This window comes from Pleurodeles waltl, chromosome 1_1, assembly GCF_031143425.1.
Source record: "Pleurodeles waltl isolate 20211129_DDA chromosome 1_1, aPleWal1.hap1.20221129, whole genome shotgun sequence".
In the NCBI taxonomy this organism is placed as follows: Eukaryota; Metazoa; Chordata; class Amphibia; order Caudata; family Salamandridae; genus Pleurodeles; species Pleurodeles waltl.
In genome coordinates this window covers 303,364,147-303,377,693 of record NC_090436.1, presented here as the reverse complement: position 1 = coordinate 303,377,693, position 13,547 = coordinate 303,364,147, and the positions used below count along the sequence as shown (strand labels likewise).

Genomic DNA, 13,547 nt, shown 5'->3' with positions numbered 1-13,547 from the left:
TCAGGCATTGTGAGGTTGGCTATCCACTGGGTCAGCCACTGCAGCTGCCCTGCCAAATAGTAGGCCTTGTAGTCAGGATTGGCCATGCTACCATATACTGTGGGTCTCTGAAGTACAGCCAGAGCTACCCTCTGTCTGCCCGATCCCCACAGGCCATACTACTGTGGAGCCCTCACAAGACCCGCCCCATATTCCCTCGATACGATTCACCCGGTTATGATAAAGTAGGGCAGGCAGCCTGCCTGCCAGTGCGGAGCACCAATGTCTGGCTGTGCTGCTCTGTTAGCCACTGTGGGGAAGAGGCTAGACTACGATTTTGGTTTTATCTGTATTCAACTTTAGTTGATTATCAAGTTACTTATAAATTGTATCACATTTAAAAAATTGTAGTTGGGAAGTCGAGGTTCCATCCAAACAGATTAATCATTTGAATTGCTGGCGTAGTAATAGAGCCTGCATCTTCTTGATACTAATTCTTTAATCAAGGGCTTGACATAAACGCTGAAGAGATGAAGGGATAAGGATGATCCTTTAGGTATCACACACTCTACAGTTATTGCCGTTTCAGTAAAATTTGCTAGTTTTACTGCCTCAGCGTGATTAGTGAAGAATGATTTGATCCAGCCCAGAGTAGAGCCTCTTCCACATGATTGACTCAGATTGTATGGCCAACTGTATCAAATGCAGCTCATAGATCTAATAGGACCAATGCTGAGACCAGTCCTCAGCCATTATCCCATCTTAGACCATCAGTTACAAATAAAATTACTGTTTCTTGGTGTGGATGCAGAAAATTAGTGGACTTTAAGTGAGTGCAAGCCTCTTGGGTGATGGGGCTACTAAGACCTTGGCCCAGTAGCAAAGTAATTGTTAAGTATGGTAGGGTCACCCCTTGTACGTTTTAATCGTGGCTAAGCCATAGTATTTTAAAAGAAGCTGGCAGTGTAGCAAAAGATAGAAATCTATAAAAAATACTTATCAAGGGTTACTTATCACTGGGACCAGTGATTTTATAATTGCTAGAATACAAGGGTCCATTGGTTATACAGATTTGACCATAGTCATAACTTCGGAGAGCAGTGTTGGTCTAATTTCTTGTGATTTCTTGAAATGAAGATAGAGATAATGAAGATAAGTGGCTGTTAAATGGAAAATCCAATCCATGTTGAAACTTGTTTTCCTTGAAAACAGCTGGATCTGTTCTTTTTGCATCATGTTTTAAGAAAATCAGTGGTCTCCGTGGGGTATAAACAGAATGCTGAGGCATGAGCCCAGGTCATATGAATTTTGTATGTATATGTAAGTGGCTGTTTGTGTACGCTATACAACGTACATGGAGCCTTTGTGATACTTTCTAATAGCTTTGGTGTTTGTAAAATCAGCACAAAATGAGAAAGGCATTGCAAGCTTACACCTACAACCAAAAAGTGCAGACTTCAAATCATGCACATTTTGAACAATGCCTAACGGGTTTTTGGTGCATGGGTGACCTTTGACCATGCACTGTACTCTCTATCCATGTCCCTAGTGCCTGTTAATTCAGTCCTCACCGATTGCTTTTTAGTGGATTTCAGATTTTGGATCATAACCTTAACTTCAGCAGTAGTTTTTTGGAGTGATTTTCATGTTTTTTTTTATATAACATGTTATGTTGTGATGTGAGTAATCGATAGACCTTGCCTTCACCATAGATTTTACATTCAAACAATCTGCTTGCTACATGGTGGCCACAGGGCAACTTCTGGACACACAATGTCATCCTATCACCAGAGCCTAATGAGCAGCGTCTCTAGCTGGGACTGGTAATCTGTAGTTGAATATCATTACTTTTGCCATTCCTGGTACAGTCTCTCAATGCTCTATTTTCCATTCTCCACCACCCTTTCCTCTGGCACAACTGCTTCTTGAGTATGGTCATGTCCTGAGGTTTTATTGTGTCCTGTGTGTTGGGCGCAACATTCGCTCTTTACCTAGAGGCCACAAGTTATAATGAGTTGTGACCAGCCTATCTGAGTTTTGGACGTGGCTCCCTGCATCCATTTCCCCCTTTAGCCATTTACTATGTCACTAAAGGGTGAATGGCTGATGCTACAGCAACGGGGACGTTGGTGGTCCTGAGCAAAATGTAAATCAGGGATCAGTGTTGTGCCAGTATTAGTGGGCGATGGCAAGGCACCCCACATTTTACTACAGAACACCCCTAAGTATTCATGTTTGATCAGGGATAGACCCCTGGGACGGACCAATTTGTTTTAGGTTTCACTAGTTGCACATGTTGGCCACTACAGTTCCCACTGAAGGTATTATAGTTAAGAAGCATATACACACACATTGCCTAGAGAAGGAGATGAAAATGTAGTGGGGATCTACATTGTTGAAGAGACTGATAGACACTAACCGAAATATCATAGAGACTGTAGCCCACAAAACATGTGAATCCTCTCAACATCACATACAGAACAAGAGTTCCAGTAAGTTAAGATGGAATTTTCTGTCATCAACTAAAATGTTGATAGTAAAAAGCTGAACGCTGTACAATGTGAAGATTGCTGTAACAATATATATGTGCACCTCCACAAGGTAAATCTATGATACACTAACCTCAGTGCTTGTGTTTTGTAACCAATGCTTTCATGATCAGTTTTTGTATTTCGTAAATGCCAATAAAAATAAGTTTAAATCTGTGTTGTGTCAAAGTGATCAAACGAAAAGAGGTTACGTGTGAGGAAGATTGTGTGCTGTTTTTATTCTACTATGCACTCAGACCTTCTATCCAGAAAGTGAAACTTACTGGATGTTAAAAAGGAGTTGAATACCATGTGGTTCTAAGACCACAGTCTCATTTCGTGCAAAGCATTGTGGTGTATGGCATCACCTATCTAGAAGCAGTGAAAACATTTTTAGAAAATGTTTTGAGAACTACTGAAAATTAAGTGGCTGTGATCTGTCCTTTTCCGTTCTGCTCCACCTTGGAATGCCTAACGCATGCTACAATGAGGGTGGGAGACCCTCAATGGTGGTGGACTGAGTCAGGTGGATGTTATTTGGGAGAAAAAGAGATCGGGTCTGTGAGTTTTTCTTGGCAACAAGAGGTTTTCAGCCGAGTGATGCTGCTCTAGACTCTTCATTGTGTTATGTTTGTTGCTGTGAATAGCTTTGCTGTAGGGGATGCACGACAACTACAAGTAGGGTTTACGCCTTATGGCAAGCACCACACCATACTTATCAGAAATACAACTAGACACCATCACAACTTTCAGTGTACACATTAGGCGAGAGGGAATAATGGCGTGGGCTGAGGCAGGGGTGGAAGCCATTTGTGACTTTTGCCCAATTACAACAGGAACGGGATCGCCTGGACGATACTTCTTAGCTGTCAGATGCTGATGGCTGAACTGGGCCACCTATGGCATTTAACGGATACAGAACCAGAACATCACCTGTTGGTGCACACCCTCCACATAATGGGAGACAATTACCAGCTCGTTACATGGCTTGCTAAAGCACTGGCATATAATTCCTGTTATCCCTATTAGTGACCCAGTGATGCTGAGAGAGAGACTTGAGGCAGGGATTCACAGCAAAGAAGTGGGACAGAGCGCTACACTACCAGCGCAAACATTCATGGAACTCCAAATTTTAATACATTGAACACAATATTCTACACAAAACCTATCTCACCCCGGTAAATTTTCACAAAACGTATGGTACTTTACCTCATTGACCCAGATGCAGGGCACTGAATGTCGACAAGGCTCTCGTGTTCTGGAGCTGTCCTGTGGTGACATAAAGATGGAGGGAAGTCATAGATGCACTTTCCGATATGACGTGGCGCAATGACATCCTCACCATAGAGGGAGTTCTGCTAGGCCTGTACAAGAAATGGAAAACCCAAAAAGCCACCAATAGGTTAATTTACCTGGGATTTCTCCTAGCCAAGCACTCTGTAGAGATGCATTGGAAAGTGAGCAACATCCCACCCATTCCACATTGGCACACAGCGACTTTGAAATGGGGGTAGGTCTAACTCCATCACACTGTGCCACAGAGAGACCAAGGGCTACAAAAAGTCCCCCCCAACAGTGCCTTGGAATACCTTGTTGCAAGAATGACATGCATTCCAGGACACTCTGGCCACCTAAGGGAAGGTTACCCTACACACCAAATTGTAATGCAAAGCACCAACCAGTATATGCCGTCCACCTCCTCTTCCCCTTCCGCTGACAGTCATACTACTTACCGGCCCATACCGGAAAAGGGATGGAGGACTAATAGGGAGGGCTGCAGAGATTAGCTTATCTGCGTTGATACCCATGTTATGTGTTACCTATTGCTAACACCTGGCTTACCATAATACTGTTTCTCTTATGACGAGCGTGTTGTGATCTGTAGTTCGAATTTTTTCTTTCATGCTGTCAGTGAATCATCGGCTCCAGCCGCAAGGCCTAGCCTCCATGTCATGGAGAGTATGAGTAAATGTTGTTAACTGACAATGGTGCCCCCAATTCTTAGTGCAAAGAAATGTGTTTAAATACCTGGGGATCCACATCTCCCTTCTGCCTGAATTAGCATGGCTACTGAACTTTAAGGGCCTATCAACACATTTAGAGGGGGACCCGCAGCAATTGAAGGACCTCCCCTTAATCCCCATCGGGCGTACTGCCCTCCTTAAAATGATGTGGCTCCCCCACTATCTATATGCCCTCAGGCACTATCCCTATCAGATACCTAGGGCATGGTTCTGGCCACTCACTTCTAAGTTTACTAATTTCACTGCTTGAAATTCAAGAGGTGGGCTTCCGAGGCCTGTTGGGGATACTTTACGGAGGCAGGAGTCCTGCCCACATAGCGTCCTGTACCCGGGTGTCTGTGGGTTGCTGGGGAGCTGCCCTTAAACTTATAAAATGGGACCGGAGCTTTACTCAAATGACCCCACTGTGGCAGGGGGAACGGCTGCATCAACTCACTACACTAAAAGGGTTTCATCGCTCGGACTCAATAGGGATCACCTACTTGGGAGACGTGTACACAGGGAGTAGCCTTATGTCATTCCAGGATCTAAGAGAACAGTATGGGCTACATAAGACACAATTCTTTCGATACCTGCAGCTGCGTCATGCTTTGGGAACTCACATTCCTCCCAAAGTCCAACTCCCTGACTACAACCCGCTTGAGGCAAAATTATTAACTGCGAAATTGGGGAGGAAAGCAATATCCCAAATTTATAAATCACTACTTACGAACACTCCAGATGGGTTTGACCACCTGTGACAGAAGTGGGCACATTGGACTGGGGAGCTGGATGATGATGACTGGCGGGAGGCTTCACTAGCCCCTAGGGAGTTAGCCAACTCAGCTAGGCTGAGGATGAAACAGTTCAATTACCTACACACTTCTTAATTAACCCCAGCAAGAAGCTCCAAGATGTCCGGCATGGCGTTGTTCACCTGTGTCAGGTGTGATCTCCCAGATGGTGGTTTCTTCCACATGGTATGGAGTTGTCTTCGGATCCAGCCCTTCTGGGAGGGGGTTGGCAAAGAAATAGCAGAGGTCTTGGGGCATCTCATAGATTTGAATCCCAAAGTTGTATTGCTGGTGCCATTGGAGGAATTGGGTGGCCCCGTGCGGACTGGACATTTGTAGGGGTTGTATGCCTCGTAGCCAAAAGAGATATAGCCCGCATGTGGAGGCAACCCAGAGGTCCATCCTTGGCGGGCTGGAGGGCGGGGGTGGATTGGTGCGCCCACCAGGAAAAAACAATCTATGCGACCTCAGGGTGCCTGAAAATGCATGATAAAATATGGGGAAATGGTGGACCCACCATGGCGTTCTATTGTAATCTTACACTTACGGTTGGTGGACCAGTAGTGAATTGTTTATCTTGCAATGGGATTGCTGAAATAGACAATGTCGTAACATGTTGTGTGTACGCTATTCTAACATCAATAAAATCAATAAAATGTGGTTATAAAAATAATGTTAACTGAAGTGACAAATTGTATGATATATGTTACATATATATGTAACATGATTTTTATTGTTCAGAAACATTAAAATGGTTTAAAAAAAAATAGCTTTGCCGTACAGGATGTTGAAAATTTCTGATATTACTGTTGGAAATGTATTTGTTTTTGCATGTCTATTTGAGGAATGTTATATGCACGTTGACGTAATAAAATGATTTAAGCCGAAAAATGGAAATTACCTTTTTTTTTAAATAAGTGTCCCAAATTTCTTTAAAGCATTTACATTTCCTCGCTTGTCAGTGGAATTCAGGTTACTAAGCAGTAGAGGTAGAAAAGTAATCTATTTCTTTTGAAAACCTCCATTGATTTATGGAATAACTGCCGGAGTTCACATGGAACTTCTCCTGAAATGTACCACAGGATTAGTGCTGTGTGATGAATGTGGCAAAATGTTTTTTTCCTTTGATTTAGTTTGCAGTCACATATCAAATTCTGCAGCTTCTAACTATCTTGTTTCTTTTTTTCAGATTATGTGCATGATATTAATGTTACCGATGTTGTGTTAAGTTCCAATGGAAGTGATAAAGGTAATACAAACTATCATACCATCTCGAGTTAATACGTTTAGATAAATAAATAATAGTTGATTGTTTAATGCTTTCTAGAATCCTGCATTGGACATAAAATACCAGAGAGAAAACCTTCTTTTGTCTGCAGCAGATTGAGCTATTTTTTTGTGTTTCATTTTTATTCATGAATGAGCAGACATCACTAGACAAGACTGAGGGTGCTCTCCTCAGGGGATATATTGGGAAGACTCAAGATTGCAAAATGTTTAGTTGTTTCAAAAATAAACATGATTTCTCTTTACCACCATGACGCCCTTAGCTGATACATACAGTATCTCCACTCATCGTCAATGGTTTTCTGAACATGTTATGTTTGCATGTACTCTTCTAATGTTTCAGGACTACTGTGTATGCCCAACATTTACTTTTTACTTTTTGTACGCTATCCCACAGCGTTGTGTTTTGCTTTGCTTTTGCCGCCCTAAGTGCGCCGGGTATGCCCAGACGTGGGTCCCGGGCTCACTGTGCCACTGGATTCAAGCTAGCCTGGCTGATGAGGGGTGAAACCCCGAAACCAGTCCCAGGATGCTTGTTTCCGGTCCAGGGAGAACCTGGCCTGGCAATTCGGGCTGGACTGTTCCCATGAGGAACAGGGTCAAGACTGATTTGCATATGGCTGGGTTCAAACTGGGGTGGCATGGTGAGCAAAATAATGGATGGATTAAACCCAGATCTGTGGCTGGGGGTGAATGTTTGATTGGTTCCGCATTCCGTCGATCCAGTTACGCTATCCCACAGCGTTGTGTTTTGCTTTTGCCGCCCTAAGTGCGCCGGGTATGCCCAGACGTGGGTCCCGGGCTCACTGTGCCACTGGATTCAAGCTAGCCTGGCTGATGAGGGGTGAAACCCCGAAACCGGTCCCAGGATGCTTGTTTCCGGTCCAGGGAGAACCTGGCCTGGCAATTCGGGCTGGACTGTTCCCATGAGGAACAGGGTCAAGACTGATTTGCATATGGCTGGGTTCAAACTGGGGTGGCATGGTGAGCAAAATAATGGATGGATTAAACCCAGATCTGTGACGGGGGTGAATGTTTGATTGGTTCCGCATTCCGTCCATCCAGTTACGCTATCCCACAGCGTTGTGTTTTGCTTTGCTTTTGCCGCCCTAAGTGCGCCGGGTATGCCTAGACGTGGGTCCCGGGCTCACTGTGCCACTGGATTAAAGCTAGCCTGGCTGATGAGGGGTGAGACCCCAAAACCGGTCCCAGGAGGCTTGTTTCCGGTCCAGGGAGAACCTGGCCTGGCAATTCGGGCTGGACTGTTCCCATGAGGAACAGGGTCAAGACTGATTTGCATATGGCTGGGTTCAAACTGGGGTGGCATGGTGAGCAAAATAATGGATGGATTAAACCCAGATCTGTGACTGGGGGTGAATGTTTGATTGGTTCCGCGTTCCGTCCATCCAGTTACGCTATCCCACAGCGTTGTGTTTTGCTTTGCTTTTGCCGCCCTAAGTGCGCCGGGTATGCCCAGACGTGGGTCCCGGGCTCACTGTGCCACTGGATTCAAGCTAGCCTGGCTGATGAGGGGTGAAACCCCGAAACCGGTCCCAGGATGCTTGTTTCCGGTCTAGGGAGAACCTGGCCTGGCAATTCGGGCTGGACTGTTCCCATGAGGAACAGGGTCAAGACTGATTTGCATATGGCTGGGTTCAAACTGGGGTGGCATGGTGAGCAAAATAATGGATGGATTAAACCCAGATCTGTGACTGGGGGTGAATGTTTGATTGGTTCCGCATTCCGTCCATCCAGTTACGCTATCCCACAGCGTTGTGTTTTGCTTTGCTTTTGCGCCCTAAGTGCGCCGGGTATGCCCAGATGTGGGTCCCGGGCTCACTGTACCACTGGATTCAAGCTAGCCTGGCTGATGAGGGGTGAAACCCCGAAACCGGTCCCAGGATGCTTGTTTCCGGTCCAGGGAGAACCTGGCCTGGCAATTCGGGCTGGACTGTTCCCATGAGGAACAGGGTCAAGACTGATTTGCATATGGCTGGGTTCAAACTGGGGTGGCATGGTGAGCAAAATAATGGATGGATTAAACCCAGATCTGTGACTGGGGGTGAATGTTTGATTGGTTCCGCATTCCGTCCATCCAGTTACGCTATCCCACAGCGTTGTGTTTTGCTTTGCTTTTTACTTTTTGTACCATACTGATTATTTACCCTGAGTACTTTATGAAATTTCACCAAAAGCCTTTAGCCAGCTCTTATGTTCTGATACCTTATCTGTCCCTCACATAGCCATTACGGTTTACTTTGCTCTGCAACAGTAAGTGATATTGCTTTCCCTTTAGGTGATTGCACTGGGTATACCTGCCTATTAGGAAGACTAGGATTGTTTTTGCTGAGAAATCTGGGATTGTGTTGCTAAACATTGTGTCTACCTCTGCTAAATCCCCTTCTCAATGTGTCTCTAGCTTAGGACAATGCCAAATATATGAACTAACTACTGTGCCTGTTTCTCCACTTTTCCTTCAGCACTCTTCGAATTTTAAGGGATCCATTCATGCACTTTTGCCAGTTTTTAGTACCAATATGAAGTTATGTCTTAAGTTGTGACACTATTAGCTCTTACTTGTGTTCTATAATATATGCCTTTCCAATCCGTTCTTCTTCCATTAACCATCTTTTGTGAATTGATGATTTGTTTTTCAGTGGGCTGCATTTGAGGAACTTACAGAGTTCTTTAAAAAAGTGTGTTATCTTTTATCTCGATGAGCCATTCCTCAAAAAATGTAATGGTCTGCTGGCCTGTAGCTTATTGGAGACATGCTTGACCCAGTGTCTTATTTGAAGGTATCTCAGTGTCTCCCCTTCTGGGATCCCACTACCTTTTTAATCAAGACGACTGAACTAAGACTCGCATGGTCATACAAATCCCATATTCTATTACAGCCTGCTTTAGTTCACTCAATGTAGGTTTTCCTTGAGGGCGCCCGGGTAAATTCAGGGTTACCAATAAATTCTGTTAATGGTGAAAGGGTACGAATAGAAGACACTTGGCCTGTGTTTCTTGGACAGCCATGTTACTTTTCAAATGTTTATGCCTGCTATTGAGTAATCTGTAAAACACCAGTATGTTTCTCATTCTGTTCTTTGGACTTGTTCAGCTAGAAGATAGTAGTTTGTTAGGTTGGGAAGATCCAGTCCGCTCTTCTCAGGTGGTTGATAGACATGCTTCCTCACAATTTAAGTCTCTCTAGCCTCATATAGGAAGTCTTTTATTAGTTTTTACAGCTTTCTAATTATGTTTATGAGGGCTTGTAGTGGAAGAGTTTGCATTCCACATACAATTGTAGCTAGGAAGATCAGCTTAATCACTGCTACCCTACCTAGCCAGATAGGCTCCCCATATGTATGCTTGTAAGTCACTCTGTGCTCACCGTAGGAGTTCTGAGTAGTTTTTAGCAGCTATTTTGTCTAACAACACCAGTATTTTAGTAACTAGTTATTAGAAGTGATTCTCAGCCCATAGTAGTGGGACTATAGCTTGTAGTAGTACTTATTGATAATTAGCCATGAAGATATTCATTATTTGTGATTTTTGCACATTTATTAAATGTAGGAAAGTACCCTCTTTCTTTGCATGGTTATCCCCATTTTCTGCCTGATGTCAGTGTGCTTGACTGTGTCTACTGGAATACTGCTAATCAGGGCCACAGTAGTTATGCTCTCTCCCTCCAAATTGGACACTGGATACTGTTAACACAGTATTCTACTCCCAATTGGCATACTGGTGCCCTTTCGAAAGTCCCTAGTATCTGATAGACTTCTAGTTGCAGATTCCTTACCTTAGACTTCTAGCTGCAGATTCCTTACCTTAGAATTTCCCCCAGGTGTCAGACTGGATCCGGAGATTTTTCTTCGAGCAATACTCCTGTGCGTCAGTAGGTAGCGTTGGTCACGTCTGCAGGTGTCAATGGCGTCGTAGTCCCTGTGATGACGTTGGGAGTAGAATATAGACCCTTCCTTCCCGCAGTGACATCAGTTCTTTTCTTTCCGCACCACACGCTGATCCGGAGAAGAGCTACAATGGTCGGTTTTTGACCGACTTCAACCGTTTTGTCGAGATTTTGTGAGAACTTTTGGTGCGTTGAAGATGTCCCCGAAGATCGGACTCAAGCCTTGCAAGGACTGTCACTGCACAATGTTGGTGACGGATCCTCATTGGGTTTGTCTGTGGTGTCCCGAGCGCGTCCATGATCCAGAGTCGTTCTCCGAGTCCTGGGCCATGCACCTGAAGGCTTTGAGGGAGTGGTCCCTAAAGCTAATGGCGTCCCGGCCCTCGAATCCGTGTAAGTCACGGTCTCGATCGAGAGGAAGGTCTCGAGACCGTTTGTGGAGCCATCACCACTCGTCGTCTTCTAAGTCCTCGGGTACAGGTAAGAAGTCGCAGAGATCCCTTCGCTCTCCGTCTTTCCCCCGTCGCCCAGCTGACACAACGCGGGAAGATCGTTGACGCTCAAGGCCTCTGTCCTCAGAGACTGCGTCTGGGTCGGCTCCGTGCTTCCCCGAGTTTTCCGGAGCCAGAGTGACCCCCGTCCAGCGTAAAGAGTTCTATGAGGTCAAGTGCCTCATCTTTGGGAGGACAGACCCTGATACGGCGTCTTGGGGCCCAAGGGGTTCGGTTGAAGGGCCTTTGGGTTCTGCGTCAACGCTTTGGCACCGCCCACCAAGGTCGACCGGTGCCGGTCGCACCCTTGATACCTTCTCCGGCACTGGGTCGATTGTCAGCGCTCCTGACCTCGGTAGTGCCCACTATCCACGTCGACCTGATCCTTATCCCCGACGACTCGGATTCGGAGTGGCTTAGGCTGATGCCGCTTTTGTCTTCGATGCGGCCTATTAGCCCCAGGTCGGATTCAGACCCTTTTTCCTATGGGTACGAATTCGGGGAGGGATTGGAGGGGTGCCTAGACCCTTATGAATACCAGGATGACTCATCTTTGGACTGGGCTCAGGAATTGGACGATGCCAGTGGTCTGGATACTTCTCCTGATGCTGTCATGCTGTCTCCTCCTACTGTGGCTACGGCAGAGGGAGCTACTAATGGTATGGTGGTCAGTTGGGCAGCTGAGGTCCTTGGCCTTGAGCTTCCTACTGTAGAGGTCAGGTCTAATCTCCTGATGGAGGTGCTTCAGCCTGAGGCTTCCACTTCAGAACCCCTCTTGCCATTCATTGAAGCCCTCACCGATGTCCTTTTGTGTATTTGGTCCAAACCCAACACAGGGGCTCCTGTGAATAGGACTATTGCACGCCGCCATTGGCCTGCTCCGAACGACCCTAAATTCCTGTCCCTACACCCCACGCCTGAAAGTCTTGTCATCCAGGCTTCCTCTTCTTCAGGCGCATTCACTTCCACACCCCCAGACAGGAAATCAAAAAGGCTGGAACAGTTTGGTAAGAAGTTGTTTTCTTCCTCCAGTCTCGCGCTGTGGTCTGTGAACACTGCATGCCTTTTGGGCCGCTATACCCACTCTTTGTGGGATACGGTTGCACAAGTCCTGCTGCAGATATTGGAGGAGGCCTGTGCTATCGTCCCCCGAACTGTGAACGGTGGGAGAGATGCAGCAAAGCTCACAACACATTGTGGGCTGGACACGACTGACTCTCTGGGCAGATCAGTTGCTAAGACGGTGGCCTTGAGAAGCCACGCCTGGTTGCGTACTTCTTTTGTTTGTGGGGATGTCCAACAGTCACTCATGGACATGCCCTTTGATGGCTCCCGTCTCTTTAGAGATAAAGCAAACTCGGCCATGGAGAGATTCAAGGATTCCCAGGCTACGGCTCAGTCCCTTTGTCTTTCCTCTGCCCCTCACCCCCGCAGTCCTCTTTTTGCTCCTTTCATGGCCACGTAAGAGGCTCCCTGTCACGTCCTCCTCCGTGCCACCCATGCTGTCCAGCCTCTGCGTGGCCGAGGATGCGGAATCCCACATGGGCGTGGGACAGGGAACTAGAGGTCTGCCCAGTCTACCCCTGACCCCACTGCAGCCTCCAAACCCTCCTAGTCCATCCCCTCACTCCCATCCAGTTGGCAGGAGGATTCGCCATCACTTGCCCCACTGGGAATCCATCACTACAGACAGGTGGGTTTTGAAGATCGTTCAAAAGGGCTACTCCCTCCCTTTCGAATCTGCTCCACCAGCCATGCATCCATCCTTCAGTCACCTTCCAGAGGATATTTTGGCACTTCTCTGCCAGGAAGTCTCAGCTCTCTTGGCCAGGGGAGCTATAGAAAAGGTCCCTGTGCCCAAAGTAGGTCGTGGTTGTTATTCCTGCTACTTTCTGGTGCAGAAAAAGGACAAGGGCTTACGTCCTATCCTAGACCGTTGGGACCTGAACTACTTCCTCAAGAAGGAGAAATTCAGAATGCTCACCCTGGCTCAGGTTCTCTCCGCTTTGGACCTAGAAGACTGGATGGTAGCGTTGGACTTGCAGGACGCTTATTTCCACATCCCCATCCTGCCTGCCCACAGATGTTACCTGCGATTTGTGGTAGGTCACAAGCACTTTCAGTTTACCGTGCTCCTCTTCGGCCTTACCAGTGCTCCTTGGGTGTTCACAGAAGTGATGGCTGTAGCTCATCTGTGCAGGTTAGGGGTGTCAGTCTTCCCCTACCTTGATGACTGGCTGTTGAAGGTGGGCTCGCCCCAGAAAGTCATCTCCTACCTTCAGACTACGGCGAGCCTTCTGCACACACTAGGGTTCACTATAAACGTGCCAAAGATACACCTGATTCCCTCTCAGACACTCCCTTTCATTGAAGCTGTTCTAGACACAGTGCTGTTTCAGGCTTATTCTCCCAAAAAGCGGGTCCAAGACATTCGGGCTATGATTCCGATCTTTCGGCCTCGGTCTTGGTTTTTGGTGAGACTGACTCTGAGGCTGATGGGCCTCATGGCCTCCTGCATCCTGCTAGTAACACATGCCAGATGACATATGCGGGCTCTGCAG

General features: G+C 46.5%; 1 protein-coding gene across 1 annotated transcript in view; it reads left to right on the top strand.

Moving 5' to 3' along the window:
• Positions 1 to 13,547, top strand: part of SLC38A9 (solute carrier family 38 member 9) — a 405,919-nt gene that overhangs the window by 161,889 nt on the left and 230,483 nt on the right. The window contains 1 exon segment of the mRNA XM_069222157.1: positions 6,494 to 6,553. Within this exon segment, the coding sequence (XP_069078258.1) occupies positions 6,494 to 6,553 (60 nt within the window).